The 16163-nt window shown below is 36.5% G+C and overlaps 1 protein-coding gene across 1 annotated transcript; it reads right to left on the bottom strand.

The window, feature by feature from the left end:
- Nucleotides 1-4736: 4736 nt before the first annotated feature.
- On the bottom strand, nt 4737-15713 carry CFAP96 (cilia and flagella associated protein 96). The gene is made up of 7 exons (XM_075709623.1): nt 15565-15713; nt 14292-14511; nt 11300-11437; nt 11136-11211; nt 9744-9923; nt 6693-6865; nt 4737-4857 (listed from the first exon to the last, which is right to left on the bottom strand). Exons 1-7 carry the CDS (start codon nt 15659-15661, stop codon nt 4809-4811), a joined length of 933 nt encoding a protein of 310 aa, XP_075565738.1. The 5' UTR covers nt 15662-15713; the 3' UTR covers nt 4737-4808.
- Between the last annotated feature and the right edge of the window lie 450 nt (nt 15714-16163).

The following is a 16163-nucleotide window of genomic DNA, read 5'->3' as shown; positions in this document are numbered from 1 at the left end:
TATGTTTAAGAATTTTTACCTACAAACAAGTTATTCTTTAGCTGGACCTTGGGTTTGGAGAGTGATGTGTTTTTTGGAAAATAACCCAAGGGGTATTCTGGATTTAAAAAAAAAAAAAAAACCCAAACAAAAACCAAAAACCAGTATCTTCTTCCTGAGATTTTTGTGGGTAGCAGAACTTTGGCCATAATTACATATACTATTCCCTCCCACCCATTATGATTAAAACTCAGTTTCTCTTCTGCACAGGTAAAACTGTAACCTGATCTTCCCCAAATTAATTTGGATTATCTTCAGTGGGCATGGAATGCAATACAAAGCATATAGGGAGACAGGGCAGAGAGTCAAGGAGAAAAGAGAGAGAAATGAGGACTGGGAATAAGTTTTGTTCCTTTCCTATGAAATGCTGCATAAACCCTACTTTTGCCCTTATTTCATAGGGACTGGAATGACAAAAACGATCAAGGCAAACTATAGTCTCCTTAAGTCATCTCTCCTCTGCTGGAAATAATCAATTTAAGACACTTACTTGGTATTTTGTGCCTGCTCCAAAGCCCAGTACTGAATGAAATGGGGCCTACGATAATTGTTTATGTTATTTTAATGAGTAAATGGCATTAGCAGAGGTAAACTGTACAAGTCTTGGTTGATAAGTGGCTTTGATAACAATTTAGTTGTCTTATGCTTCCAGTACTGCAATGTTTCACAATTTTACAGCATGACAGTTTTTTGTACCTTTGTTTTTAATTTTCTGGGGTAGCTTATGGAAAATTCTGAATTGCTGCCTTCTAAGAGTGAAGTTCATCATGATCAACAACCCTGTTCAGATGAGCATGTGGAAGCAAATTCCAATACTGGAAATGTCGTCAGTGATATAAACATTCCACACAGTATTTCACTGAAAATTATAGCAACTGAAAAAGTTGAAAATTCAGAAGATCTGTTTGGAAACAACAGGATACTTGCAATGAAAAATGAACATAAATGTGGACATCTGCTATCTGGCACTCTTTTGGAGACAGAAAGGTTGAATGCTGCCCATAAGAAGATCATTTTGAGTCCCAAATTTGGGAAAGAATTTCATAAAACAGACAATACTAACTATACTACCAAGTTGCTGGAACAAGAATTTCAGAAGTCAGACTGTAATGATTTGGATTTGTTAGCAGATAATACAGAAAAATCCGTCTTTTTATCCAGAGAAAAATTAAATAACTTAAAAGAAAGTTTAGTTCCAGGTAAAGAAAATGGCCTACATTTTGAACAAGAATTTTGTAAAGACTCCAACTGTGCCAGTGTAGGGGGTGGTTCTCCTACAACAGTATACAGTGAAAAAGCGGAATCTCAAAGCAAAAATGTACATAAAGAATTTAGAATCAATTACAGCGATGGTGACACATTCCAGGTTAGTTCTTTTTCTGAGGTGGTGAAAGATAAGCTACTAATGCTTGATAACAAAGAGCAACTAAAAAAAGAAAAACAACAAACTACTTTCAATCAAACGTTACTGAGGCCAGGAAATCAGAAGTTCAGCAAAATCAAAGTAGCCTCTGAATATGATGGCAAAACAGAAGTATTGCAAAAGTCCCTGGAAAATTCTGATCATTTGCAAGAAACAGTGCATGATCTTCCACATGAAAATTTAGCTCTCAAGAACAAAGTGCTTACTGTTACCATACGCTCTTTGAAAGAAAAAGTATCAAAATGTCATATGCAAACTAAGGATTTAGCTGAAGAAAAGAAAAGTGTGCAAATCCAGTTGGTTAAATCACAAGAAGATAACAAGGAATGTATTAAGGAAGCAAAGAAATTCCTAAGAAAATGTAAGGAACTCCAAAACCAGGAAAACATCATGGAGGAAGAGAAGAATCAACTCCATAATGGAAACCAACATTCAGTACAGACACAGCATGATTTTCAAATTAGGAAGCAGAAAGTAGAAGAAAAGATGACTGCTGTTACCTGTGAAAGAGAGAGTGCAATCAGTGTAATCCTGAAGTTCTTGCAAAACGAATGCTTTGAGTTACAAGAAACAAATAAAAAACTTAAGATAGAACTAGCCCAGCTTACAAAAGAAAACAGTTCCCTAGACCAAGAGTTTGAAATAAATCAAGTGAAATGCAACAAACAAAAGAAAATGACAGTGAAATCTGAACTGGAAACTCATCTTCAGTTAATGCAAACACTGTAAGTCAAAAAACTTAACCTTGAAATGAGCCTGCAGGAGTGTTCCGATACTAAATAGATGCTGCAGAAGGACTTTGAAAAAATCCAACTAGATAAAGCTTGTACAGAAAACAAACTCATGACTGAACACAGAAATGTGAAAGCAGATATTGATCTTTTAAAGTCTAACTTGACCAGTGCAAATGAAGAATGCAAGAGGTTATCAACAGCAGTAACAAACGTCACAGAGGAAAATCAGTTACTGAAGAAAGAACTGCAGGAGTATAGACAAGACTTTTCCAAATATGAAAGTGACATTAGAATATTGACCAAAGAATGTTTACTATTAGAAAATCTCCTGTGAGCTACTGAAAATGAGAGATTTGTTACAGGTTGAATTCAGCCATTTGCATTATGGATTATATTTATCTCTGACACCAAGCTACAGCTCTAGGCTGTGGGCAAAGGAAACCTGATTACCAGGTACCGTGTACTTGTACCATGCAATATAACTGTTACTCTGAATATTCCACTAGAATTTCTACAGAAATTTCCATTCTAAGTATAAAGCCTTGGAATATGATTCACTAGGTATGAGCTTTATTCTGCAATATCTTATTAGCTGATTTTCTTTTCCAGGCAATTCCTGATAACCTACAACAGTCTATTGTTTCAAATAAATTGTAATAAACTGTTTTCTTTTGTAAAATATTTACAATTCTGATGCCCAGTCATTTCCATGTTTTTGTTATGTTCTAAAAAGACCTGCCTGTTTTTTTGATGCTTGGCTGAATTTCACAGATTGACAAAAGCAGATCCTTACACAGTGTAAGTAGTATAAAGAACTTTAATGAAACTGTGACAGTTTACAGGAGATGGAATGCTGTCCCTAGGATTTCAGAGTCGGAAGGGAATCTTAACAACCTTTTAGCTGAACAGCTTAGTACATGCCACAATGTTTCACTGGTTTTTTTCTGCAAGTCCTAAATTAAGTTTAATCTAAATAGATTAGATGACATCGAATTCTGGTCTATGTTTAATCAACACAAGGTACCCTTTATCTCTTTATACTAGATACTGTCTTAGAAAGCTTCTTAGTTAAAACATGTATTTTAACATTTTCAGCATAAACATATTCAGAGAACAGGGTCATAGCTATGAAAGACGCAAAAATTATCCTCTTGGATATAATCACTGCAAAAATACTCCCAATTTTCTCAGCCAAGGGACCATGGGGAGGAAGACTTTCTCAAAAATACTGCATGTAATATTCTGTGAAGTTGAAGCTGCCTGTATGCAGTGTCTCTACAATGCTATTAGGACTATTTCTTTTTTAGGAACTTCCTTTTTTTACTCACTCCTTAATAAATCATGAAAGTAAAACCATGTAATTAGTTATTGATGTTTCCAGAACAGACTTAGAGGTAATTATTTATCTTCACTAGGTGTACAAGCTCCTGGCCAATAAAGGGCATGATCTCTTCAGAGACATAAAAGTAATCCATTTCTTCCTATTTCTCCAATAATTCATAAAGACTGATTGCAGCAAATTAACAATTATTTATCTGGTTTGTAATACAAGACTGTAAATGTAATAGAGCATAGTTTTGTATCATGACTGATACATATACTAGAATGACTAAAAACTACATTAAAGATCTAATTCTAGTTCTTAATGCTTTTTCCTGTAAAAAATGTTTAAAAGATACAAAAGGGTCTGTTGGTTTTTTTTTTACCGGAGATAGCCAAAACTATTATGCCACAATTTTGCATTGCACACCCGAAGACATTAAAATGGTAAATACTTGGGATATTGAGATGGTTAGGTGTTTAATTGCACTTCACACTTGCGTAAACATGAAGCTGCTTCAGATTGTAACTATTAAATTGTGGTCAGAATCAGTTATAAAGCTGACTGGCTCTATCTATACTGTAAGGATGTAGGGAAGCTGTTATTATGAGAACAATGTAAGTAATGTTTAATGTCCTCCTTACCTCACATAACTGGGTAACAGAATTTAAGAAAGTTCTAAATTCCACCATCACAGTCAAAGGTACTGCCAAGAAGCCAAGGGACACAATTATCATTTATATTAAACCAGCATACTAAGGCCCTAGCTAGAACTGGGTGTCAGCTCCTTCAGACCACACATTTTCTGGTGGGGACTTACCAGGTGAAGCTATTGGATCCCATGATGACCACACGAGGCTAGTCCACATACACTAACATCGTCTCAAACAAGCTGGATCGATTGTTTTTTTTTAATTAAGCTCCATACATTTTAATCAGCTTTCAGTATTTCCACCTTGTTAGTGAATGAAAAGATCATTGAAATACAGAAGAAAATACAAGAGGAAGCATTGCAAAAAGAGAAGAGACAGAAGGACATAAACAAAAACCTCACAGCAGTCTTCATCAGCTATACTACATCAGATGAAAATATATATAAAAACACAACCTTGGACTTGATGGTCTTAAATTATTTATTTTAGCTTTATATTTAGAAACAAAAGATTGCATTCGCAATAATTAAACAGACTGGATTGCCCTATATACTTGAATTCCTCTTTTCACATTTTTATTTTCTTTGTTAACATTTTACAGAGTCTAAAAAGTATAACCTTCATTCCACCTTTTGTACCTAATAAGTTGTCAGCTGTGCAGTCTTGTAGTTCTTTACATTTAATGACCTGAAATGTAAATGAAGAGAAACTTATTAGATTTTTGTAGAATATCGCTGTACAAGCTACAAGAGTTTTTGTGAAAATTAAAAACTGTGGTACACCCAGTCCTGTAATTAGATGTAATGAGTTGAATCCTCGTGAAGTCAAATTTCAGTAGAGCTCTGCATGAGAGCAAGAATCTACACTAGCAAATCCAATTACAGGTTTATGGTCCAAATATCAGAAGATAAGCTTTCCATTGGAAAGTACATAAGAACTGTAATTCAGTGGGGAAGCAGATGATTTGAAAAATGTCTTACCACATTTCTTAAAATCTATGAGCTATGAGCTTCATACTTGTAATAAATTCAGTTCACAATTCTCATTCTATTAAACCTAGGTATAATGAACCAAAAATAAATACATTCTTTAAAATTCTTAAGAGGGAAATAGTAGTGGAAAATTTGAAATACTAGTTTTAATTTCTCTCTGTGGAACTTCTGTTGGATATGTGAAATTTTTCTCTTTACAAGTACTTTTAATCAGTCCATCATAACTGCATCTGTGAGCACATAGTGATACTTCACAATCAGTCCCCCACTTTCAATTTTGAAACCTGCTTCACATGCAGTTAGGGGTTTTTTCCAATAAAACCATTTCATTTGGGAACATGAATTTTTATTGTTGCTAAAACAATAATAGAAACAATTACACTGATAAGAAAGCTACTCAGACCAATATACCATTCTTTCTCCCTTTTACTAGTTTAAAAACATGAGTGCATACATGGAAGGTTGTACTTTCTTACATCAGTATTGGTAGTTACCACACTTTTTGGTGTACCAAAAAGTTACTTTCAGTTCTTTCTTACTTTCCATTAGTAATGAAAAGCAATGTGGAGTAATATGTAGCTTCTGGTTCTGCCTTGTCAATGTAAATAAAAACTTCAAACTATCCATGAAACTTGAAAAGTGATTATGCAAATGCCTATACATGGTGAAATAAAGTAAATAGAACAGCAAGAGGTGAATAAGGGAGGTGTATTTCTTAGACTTCACATATGATATGTAAAAGACAAATCACAAATGTGAAACATTCCTCTAAGACAGTTTTTCAAATTTTATCAAGTATTTCTAAAATATTTCATGTTACTCATGGAGTATGCAAAATAATATGCTTAACTGTTCTATATGCAATCTTAGAATTCTGCATTTGAAAGTGATTTCTCTAAATAACTCTAAAGAATACAGTCTTGATTTTCTGCTTGAATTACAACAGAGCCAAAACCAGAAATTTGTTTAAATATAAGGGTTATAGCTTAATAAGATAAAAATGTAAAGAATTATGTGCTTATCTACCTATATACATACACTGTGTACTATAAATCTCTTCCAACATTGCACAGTGACATGTTTGTAGTTACGAAAGCAATTTGAGTGCCATTGTTTCAAAAGCTTCACATGCTTAGATGACCTAATATTATGTTTGCCAGCAGAGGGAGCCAATTTTATTCTATAAACATGAGGGAAAACAAAAACAGATTTCGTTTTTAACAGGAACATTCCTGCTCTTTTTACATTTATCAAGTCAGAAAAGAATAAAAAATAATAATTTTCAGTGACATCTGTATAGCATGATTTTGAAGGTGTCCGTGGTACATATAGCCTTATAAAGTAACTTAAATTTACAGAAGAGAGTAGGAATGAATTTTGAAAACCACGTTCCTTTATACATTTCTTATCCTTTTGTTAAAAATTCATTCCTTCATTTATTCAATTATTTTAGACAGTAATAAACAGCTGTGCTAATGACTTTTGGTAGACAGCATACATGAAACATGAACTCTAAGTAAAGGAGCTTACCTTGTGACATTTAAAGATATTATGCTTCTAACAGGTCTGCTTTTTGGTCCAGGAGGAGGATGAAAAATCTGTCGTTCTTTATTAGTTGTGACAGCCTCGGATTTTTTAATTACATAAGAGTCAGCGGAATGGCTTGGGTAAGGATCAAATGTGCCTCCCTTCATGCCCCCTGACTGAAAAAAAAGAACTTTTTGAAGTGCCAATCTACAATATAACTGAGTTAATTACAATATTTTTCATGCAAAAGCAAGTAAGAATACTGAATTGCAGACTGCATCATATTATATAAAAACCAAAAACCAAATATTCCTTAAATTTGCAATGGAAACTTTAAGGAAAATTTTAGTCATTATTTTGATGAATTCTTAGTTTTAAATGTTCTTTCATACATCTGGATTTTGAGGAAAGGACCTTAAAAATGTGACAAAAAAGTAAAAGCTTAACTCACTAAAATGAGCTATGTCATGGCAAAAAAAAGGAATTCCTATGTCACTATTAGTTTACTAGTACACCTCCATGTCCAGTACTGGTGTAGGGGTTGTTACGTACAGCAGGGCCTGGACACTACTATCAATATGCTTTCTGACATATAGGACTGAATACAGAATTGGCTTTTCCTGAAACATTATGTCCACTAGTACTACAAAAGTGGCAAATTTTAGTTAAAAAACATGCAGAGACCTCATTAATTCTTTGCAATCCTCTAGTACAGCTAAAACCCACAGTCTGCTGAGGCTGCATTCCTGAAAAGTACAAGGGTAAGCAATTCAATCAACAATAAAGCAATTTTTCCCATAAGAATTTATATAACAGAGAGGGAAAGCATGCAGTAGCTTGGGAAGTACACGTGATTTAAATGTATGGGGAAAGCATATATGGTGTGAAGGATGGGGAGCCTGGAGCAGGATCACCAGCATTGTCAGCCAGACGAGATGCTGACTTTTCTGAACATATTTCTATTCTGAAAGATTTCAGCTGCCTCATCTATGAGGGCAAACACCCAGCACAATTATTTGTGTGTAAGCATTTTTGCTGTCTCTTTCTGAATAGTTATATTTGCCTTGCTATCATCATCTTCCTCAGATGAATCAATGTCAATCAAATAAGTCAAGGGTGAAGGACATAATAATAGGAAAATAGTGGTTAGCAGAGCACAGTATTAAATGACTGACAATGAAACTCAAAAATGAAGGGCTGAAAAGTGACAGATTAAGGGGTGTTACTGTATTAGGTATCAGGAGTCATTTCAGAGAGAGAGATTTATGCGTCTTAAACCCATTTCAAAGTAAAATTAAAGTTTAGCCTAACGTGAATGGCATAAATTTAGTATCTCATCTCAAAAAAATGTATCAAGATGGAATGCTTTATGGAAAGGAAAAATATCCATTTAGATTGGGGATTGAGTGCACCCTCGGTAAGTTTGCAGATGACACCAAGCTGGGTGGGAGTGTTGATGTGCTGGAGGGTAGGATGGCCCTGCAGAGGGATCTGGACAGGCTGGACCGATGGGCCGAGGCCAATTGTATGAGGTTCAACAAGGCCAAGTGCCAGGTCCTGCACTTCGGGCACAACAACCCCGTGCAACGCTACAGGCTTGGGGAAGAGTGGCTGGAAAGCTGCCTGGCAGAAAAGGACTTGGGGGTGTTGGTCAACAGCCAGCTGAACATGAGCCAGCAGTGTGCCCAGGTGGCCAAGAAGGCCAACAGCATCCTGGCTTGTATCAGGAATAGTGTGGCCAGCAGGAGCAGGGAAGCGATTGTCCCCCTGTACTCAGCACTGGTGAGGCTGCACCTGGAATACTGTGTCCAGTTTTGGGCCCCTCAATACAAGAAGGACATTGAGGTGCTGGAGCGTGTCCAAAGAAGGGCAACAAAGCTGGTGAAGGGTCTGGAGCACAGGCCTTATGAGGAGCGGCTGAGGGAACTGGGGTTGGTTAGCCTGGAGAAGAGGAGGCTGAGGGGAGACCTTATCGCTCTCTACAACTACCCGAAAGGAGGTTGTAGTGAGGTGGGGGTTGGTCTCTTCTCCCACGTAGTTAGCGATAGGACAGGAGGAAATGGGCTCAAGCTGCGCCAGGGGAGGTTTAGATTGGCTATTAGGAAAAATTTCTTCACGGAAAGGGTTGTCAAGCATTGGAACAGGCTGCCCCTCTCTGGGGGTCACCATCCCTGGAAGTGTTCAAAAAATGGCTAGACATGGCACTTTGGGACATGGTTTAGTGGGCATGGTGGTGTTGGGCTGATGGTTGGACTGATGATCTTAGAGATCCTTCCCAACCTTAATGATTCCTAGTTTTTACTTTCATTAAAACATAATCCAGCCACCAAGCCAGGAAACACGAAATTGCTACTCTACCCTTAATTGGTTCAGTGGTGGACTTGGTAATGTTAGGTTAATGGTTGGACTGGATGATCTTAAAGGTCTTTTCCAACCTAAAAGATTCTATGATTCTATGATTCTAAGAAATAATGACACTAAGCAACTGGAACTAATGAACTATGTTCCTATATATCCTTCATATTAACTCCGGGCAGCCTTTCCCAGAGCAGAGGGACTAATCTGAGTTTTTCTGCTCCTTCCAACTATCCATTCCCATGACACTTGTAGAAGTTATCTTTTAGATGTTTGTCTGCATAGGCTGAGAGTAATTAGCAGGTTGAAAAATTATATGAGTGACTGATGGAGTCCAAAATAGGAGAGCATTTAATTTTGCTACCGTAACCTAGTCTTACTGTCATTTATTGCATAACCTTCTGCTTTGTATCTTTTTGTGGTGTATGCAGTCAATTAACTGCATGTTAACAGCACTATGCAGATTTTAAAGAGAAACACTTTTTAGGTTACTTGAAACTGGTTAGCAGTTGTTGTTGGGTCAAACAAGATTTCCTTGCTTTGTAAATTGAAAACAAAGTAAATGCAATAATATCTTTTGTAAGAAAAATAAGAAATTAATAGCAAAACCAAACATTTATTTCTATCTGTAAGCAAAGCTTTTAACAGGAAATATCTGAATATTTGTCTTTTGACTCCAGTAGCTATAGACAAACTAACCTTTTTAGCAGGAGAACTTGGTTTGAAAGGTGGTGCAACTGGCTTCTCTGGAGGTGGTTTCTTCACAGGTGGCAAAGGTTTGTCATTAAAATAGGGATTCACATCAAAATACTCCTGGGGATATAGATTTAACTTGAAAGGCCCTCCTTTAACCAACCGTTTATGTTCCTCTTGCACTTTCTGTAAAACAAATATTTTGAAAGAAACAATCCTGAGGATTTTTACTGTATGTTATTCTAAGAGAAAAATGGAAAGCATTTAAGTTCAGTCTTGGAGAATGTTCACTCTTTCTTTGCTCTTGTTTGATGATTGAGGTATTTTATATACCCACCATGTATAATGGAACATAGATTCACTGACCAGGAAGTACAACGATCACTATGAAAGTATGGTAGGAAAATGTCAGGAAAAGCACTGTGCATTTAAGATGTGTCTAACAGTATTGTATACCTGTATCTTGGGCATACATGCATACATACATGCTTGAAAATTCTGCCTCCATGCATCTCAGCTGTTCACACTTGTGAACCCTGGCCACTACATTTCCCAGATTCTGAGCACATTTACTAAGCTGAGCTTCTCCAGGAATTGGTTCTTTGTACCATGGGAGATGTTTACTTTTCTTCCCAGATTCCGTTTTAAAATAAAATAGGTGAAAACATTACAAACAATTAAAAGACAAGCATAAAATGTACCATCAGTAATACAGTATCACCTGGTAATTCATGCTAATGTCTCAGAGCAAATTCCTTTTTTTCTATCTAGTGGAAACAATCCCGCCTCCCTCTTTTCTGTTCTTCCCATTTTCTGCACTGGATGCTTACTTTTGACTCTGAATTGGTCTTAACTGCAGGTAGCAGAATTGTTTCTTCTAATCTCCTTCTTACCCTAGACCAAAAAATGTCCTCCTGCTACCTTTTTTCAGTACATGTGATGAAAATATACAGGATAACTAAAATCAGTGCAAGCAAATTTATGAGTTTTCTTAGATTTATGAACTTACATGAAAAAAGGAACAGGTTTTTTTATATAGCATCTAGGATAATGAGGTCCCATTCTTCTGACAACAACATAGAAGTATTATTGTTCTTGCTGTTGGCATTGTTTGGTCATCATTGCATTGTAGCTTATGGTCTCCAAATAAAAAAATTAAGGTCAAATCCCAAATGGTAGAATTTGTGTGGGAAACTGCCAGACATCTCAAAGAAAAAACAATAAACAACACCTAAATCTTTTTTATAAAGGATGGTCATTAATTTGTTTTCCTTCCTCCACTTTGTAAATAAACATTAGTGATTTCAAGCTAACGAAACACTGCAGGGAACAAAAAGTTCATGTAAATTGTAATAAATAATCATAACACTAATACATAATAAAGACAAATATTTTTACCTTTGCATTTATTCTTTCTACTTCATACCCATCAGGTTCATGTGGATATTGTTCACCTATGGTAAGGTTTGCATAACTGTAAAAACAAAATTAATTACTTAGGTGTTCAAAACTCAAGAAACATTTAATAAAGTACTCTGCAAGAAGCAATATTGTGAATTTACCCATATCCAGTCCCTTTCTTTCCTGGATTAGTATAAAAATTCTTCCCAGGAGGAATGTATCTTTCTTTGGCTTTGAGTTGTGGACTGAAATATGCACACGAACCTCCTATGGTTCCATAATAGCTGCCAAGACCACATCTAAAAATAGCAAATGAACACATTAATTAAGGTTTCACAAATATTTCAGGCTTTCCATATCTAGTGTGCTAAACCAACAGTAAATAGAAAACCCAAACAATATATACATCTCAAGAGTTAAATATAAAACCAGATCAGATCCACTGCCCATGGATCTACCACTACAGCAATTCCGTGCACAGTGTTATGGACAAAAAAGAAACAAGATGGCAGCAGAGATGAAGTTTTAATGTATCTTAATAATATAAATATGCTTAATGGAGTTTGTTTTAATTTTGCTCCAACAAGGTGAAGTAACACTGGTAGAGACCCATTCACAAACAGAGACCCAGAGGAGTAGGTTAAACAGACTTGATGCTTGATGACAACAGTCTTTCCCACAAGTTTACAAAGAACAGCAAGTTAATGTCGGTGTGATAATGGAGTGGCAGACAATGTGGGGTCTGAAAGGTTTTTTTTCTGGGAGATGTTAGGACTAGTTAACTTTCCATTTTGTCACAGAAGGAAAGTAAAAGGAGGCACAGCTTATTTAGGAGAAACACCTCTGCCTACACAGCTGCAGGAATTCACGAAGACTGTTTTTTAAAGACCAACTTGAAAATCAGTATTTGCTGACAAGTGTATGACATGCTCTCAAAGTACACGATCATACAGCCACTAAAGGAGAAAATGACTGAGATGAACTAATGAAATAGCTGAATGGCAATTTGGTCCACTGCAGCTACAGTGGTCCAAAAAAACCCCAACCAACCAACCCTCTGTCCCCACACCCCAAAAACCCAAAACAGAACAGAAAAAATAAACAGGGGCTACTGTATGAGATCTGTCAATACTTCAGATAGCCGAGGTAATCAGCTTTGCCTGTACTGTCTACAATTATTGTGGGGAGAGCGTAAAGTGTCTCAATGAGTTCCTACTTAAAAGCGCCATTAATGAATACTGACAGGATTAGGATGCCAAGATAACATTTGTCATCTTCGCACAGAACGCGCTAACCTGCCTGTTCATTACTCTCCCTTTATTTAGGGATTTCATAAACCTATACGTAGAAAAAAATGGGCAAACTGACAGCACACAGACAAGCTTTATCTTGGTGTTCCCTAGCCCTTAAGTGCTTTATTTCATGTTCTTTAAATGTCACTTCTGTGTGTAGGCTTTTTATATGCCAGTAACAAAATAACAGAGAACAGACATATGAAGGAAAGAAAGGCCCAGGCTTCAGTCATATCTTCAGAATATGACATTTCTGCAACCTTTCCATTCGCAGCCAACAACAAATGTGGCTCCAATGTAAAGGAAAGATTCCCAAGAGCTGCTTAGCATTCAGGCAGCCAAGACTAACAACTCAGCGAACAGCAACAGAGCGCTGCACTAGTTCCTTAGTTACACCGGGAGTCGGTTTTGGATATAAGAAACATATAATCGCTCTCCATAATTTCTACAGGATTCTATTAAAAGACAACCTAACCACTTTGCCAGCCTCTGCTTTATACTACTCTGCCAGTACAGATTTAGGGGAGGATAAAGACAACAAAGAACCTGTCTTAAAGTTCATGTCTAGAAGAATTCAGAAGTCTTACAACAACAATAAGAGCACAAGCTGCTGCACCCACAGCCAACAAGTGCATTTGTGAAGGCAGTACATGGAAGAGAGCATGTTAGCAGGTCTTTGTTGTAAGCAAGACTCCCACTGTTGGACTTGGAAGCCAGAAATTAAGTGAACAGGACTCTCATTGACTGACATGGATTTGAAATCTGTGCCTAGGTGTTTCTAACAGTTAAACCCTTCTAAATAATTTGTTTGCTATAAAGTCAAGTTGTAGTCGAAGGAAAGTTTTGAACATGGGGTTCACGCATTGTCTGTCCCATCAGAAATAGCACACATACATGCAACAGAAAGCCTACACACCATGTCTTACATTCCTATTAAAAGCTAAGATGCTCCTGTAACATACAATGGCACATAGCTAATCCCTGCATCCTAAAATATATATACATAAAATAGACAAGAGGTTACTCTCCAAACTTCCCAAAAGCAAAGCTGCAGAAAGATATGACTACATATAACCATGAGACTTTAAGAACTAGGCCCTGTACACAGATTGAATCCTCCTGTCTCTTATTGCAGCAGTAAGTACAAAACAAGATTGTATAGTTATGAATGAGTAATCAGGCTCTATCTGGTTTTTACACATGAATAATAACAGTTATATGACAGCAATTGCATGGGTGTCATTCTGTCATGCAATTAATGTTGGGCAAATAGCAAAGATGCATTTATTTTAATATTCTGCATATATTCCTCAGCTCTGTTAACATCCTCTGATCATCCTATAGGATAATTGGTATTTTTTCTAGCAAAAAGATAATGGATATGGATTCGGTGAGAGGAAAATGTTGCACCTGGATAATGGCCCCTTCTCCTACTGTTTATGCAATATATATGCCATCTCTATTTTGGGAGGGTCAGAAATGGGAGGGAGAAGGTACTGTATCTGACAAGTTCCAACAGATTTCCTCCTAAATTAAAATGAAATATAATTTGTTAATTGTCCACACCCATTTCCCATAGCCATCTTCATTTTCATCAAAAATAAAAAGCTAAAGGGTAAGAAAACCATTTACAGAAAAAACAGTAGTTAAGAGCAAGCATCACGACCCAATTTCTACCTGTGTTCAGCCTTCCCTGTGTTGCTGCTCAAAATTCTTCGCTCAGTACTGACTAACACTACATTGTATAAAACAACAATATTGTACTCTCATTACAGGTTTTTATAAGAAATAATCTGTGAAAATCATCTTTAGTGTACAGAAAAGAAAAAAGGTCAATTTAAAACATTTTCACAACACTTACGGCAATTTGTCTCCATTACTGGGAAGGAAAGCTTTGCCCAAATTTTTCTTTGATTCTGCCAATCTATAGCGTCTCCTTAGCTGAACAGGGTTTGAGTAGGCTTCACCATCGAAAATCCTCACAAACTGAGGCTCAAAATAACCTGCCTGCAGAGCTGACAGTGTTTTGGTCCCCCCAGGTAACATCTGTCTGTTCTTGCTCGCAGCTTCGTTAAAAGGGCCTTTAAAAAAGTAAGCACTGTAAATAACTGTTTGATGTTAGTGCTTCACTTCGCCTACGTTAAAAAACTAAGGTCAGGAGCAGCATGGCTCAAAGAATGTACTACAGAGTGTTTAACTTGTAAATCATGCATGGAAATGGTTGTGTCTGAAAGACAATGCTACGCAAAGTATTCAGAGTCCCTAGTTTTAGTTTTCTAACCCCTGCACTTGCTTTACAGGCAATGGAGAGAGATTGGTTACTCCAGACTATAATTGAGAGCTAGAGCTGATGGCTATTTATATACTACGAGTAATACTTCAGAGGAGCACCTCTCTCTCCCACTGATAACAGACCAGGTAGAACAGCTTAAGTGCCTCCAGTTGGGTTTTGAATCCCTAGCAGCTCCGCATGGCAGAAGTGTATCAGCCAGGGTTCTGGTGGACATGTTCATCACTGACACAACAACACAGCAGAAATGTCTGTACTGAGAAGCCAGGATTATTTTGCATTATCACTTCAAAGCAGCTACTGTGGGTTAACCTCTGTAACCTTACTAATTACAAAAATTACCTTTCTCAATGAGGATTTCCATTAAACAACAAGAAAAGGAAAATATTCTTTAAAAAGACAGGATGGGGAATCTCACACACGTGAATCAGATCAGAACAGAAAAAAAATTGCAACACTAATTTAAAAATAATGACAACATAATTGTCAATAATGGAAAACCTGCTGAAAGACCACACAAAAAACACAACTGCTTTTCCACAAAAGCAGGAGTATACTGGTAACTTGCAGATAATTAATATTAAAAAGAAATGTATACACTAAAAGATTTTATCAGTCTATTACACATACATGTTTTACTGGATTTTTCCTTTCTTCAATACATTCATTTCAACATATCAAGCCTTTCTCTTAATAATACAGACCTGAGCAAAGAATATGCATGAAAAAGCAGTTCCTCTAACAAAAAACCCAATATATTAGAAAATAGTGATTCTGAAAGTTGATGGATACCGCTACAGGTGGTCCCTATCACTAAATAGTGATTAAAATTAAATGTACTTACGCATATAACGTGATACATATTTATCTCCAATAGTAACATAACCCATTTCACTGAAGAGGCCAATCCTCTCCATATCACTTTTCCCTTCTGCAGGCATGGCTGGATCTGTGCGACAGTGCACTGCACTAAAAGGGTTGAAGTATCTTTGGTTTTTTGTTCTACTGCAAAAGTCTATAAGCAGCCTACACCTGTAAACAAAAAGTTTATTTAAGTAAAATGCAAGAAGTTTTGGTTAAAAATATCAGCAATAAATGTAATCTGAAGAAAGTAATACACAATATGATTGACAGCTTTAGTGCTTATAGGACAAATGGATTACGTGGGATTTAGACACCATTGTATCTCCTCTGTTAAACAAATTCAAAACATGAATGGAGAGAGAAAATCAAGTGCATTTGGAATACAGCTGGTGCAACTCTTATTGAAGGTATATAGCCTGGGTCAAAAATTTATAACAGGTATCTTCAGAGTACTAAGATGAGAAGTTTTGGTGGCATGAACGGCTAGTAATAAAACATGGCGAGCAGCCTCCTTCTTCATCTTATGGGTTATGTCTAGCAATGGTTTTCAGTCATTTTCTAATACTGGTATAGAAGGTC

Source organism: Pelecanus crispus, chromosome 4, assembly GCF_030463565.1.
Source record: "Pelecanus crispus isolate bPelCri1 chromosome 4, bPelCri1.pri, whole genome shotgun sequence".
NCBI classification, from domain to species: Eukaryota; Metazoa; Chordata; class Aves; order Pelecaniformes; family Pelecanidae; genus Pelecanus; species Pelecanus crispus.
Note: the sequence above shows the minus strand (reverse complement) of the source record. Positions and strands in the feature narration are given on the sequence as shown.

What these genes read in the sequence shown, in the direction of transcription:
- CFAP96 (XM_075709623.1), bottom strand. Translation starts at nt 15,661, where the DNA reads ATGCCTGCAGAAGGGAAAAGTGATATGGAGAGGATTGGCCTCTTCAGT. An exon ending in TAGAAAGAATAAATGCAAAG is followed by an intron (nt 9,924 to 11,135) that starts GTAAAAATATTT and finishes TTTGTTTTACAG; the next exon opens with AAAGTGCAAGAGGAACATAA. An exon ending in CAAGTTCTCCTGCTAAAAAG is followed by an intron (nt 6,866 to 9,743) that starts GTTAGTTTGTCT and finishes CTTTTTTTTCAG; the next exon opens with TCAGGGGGCATGAAGGGAGG.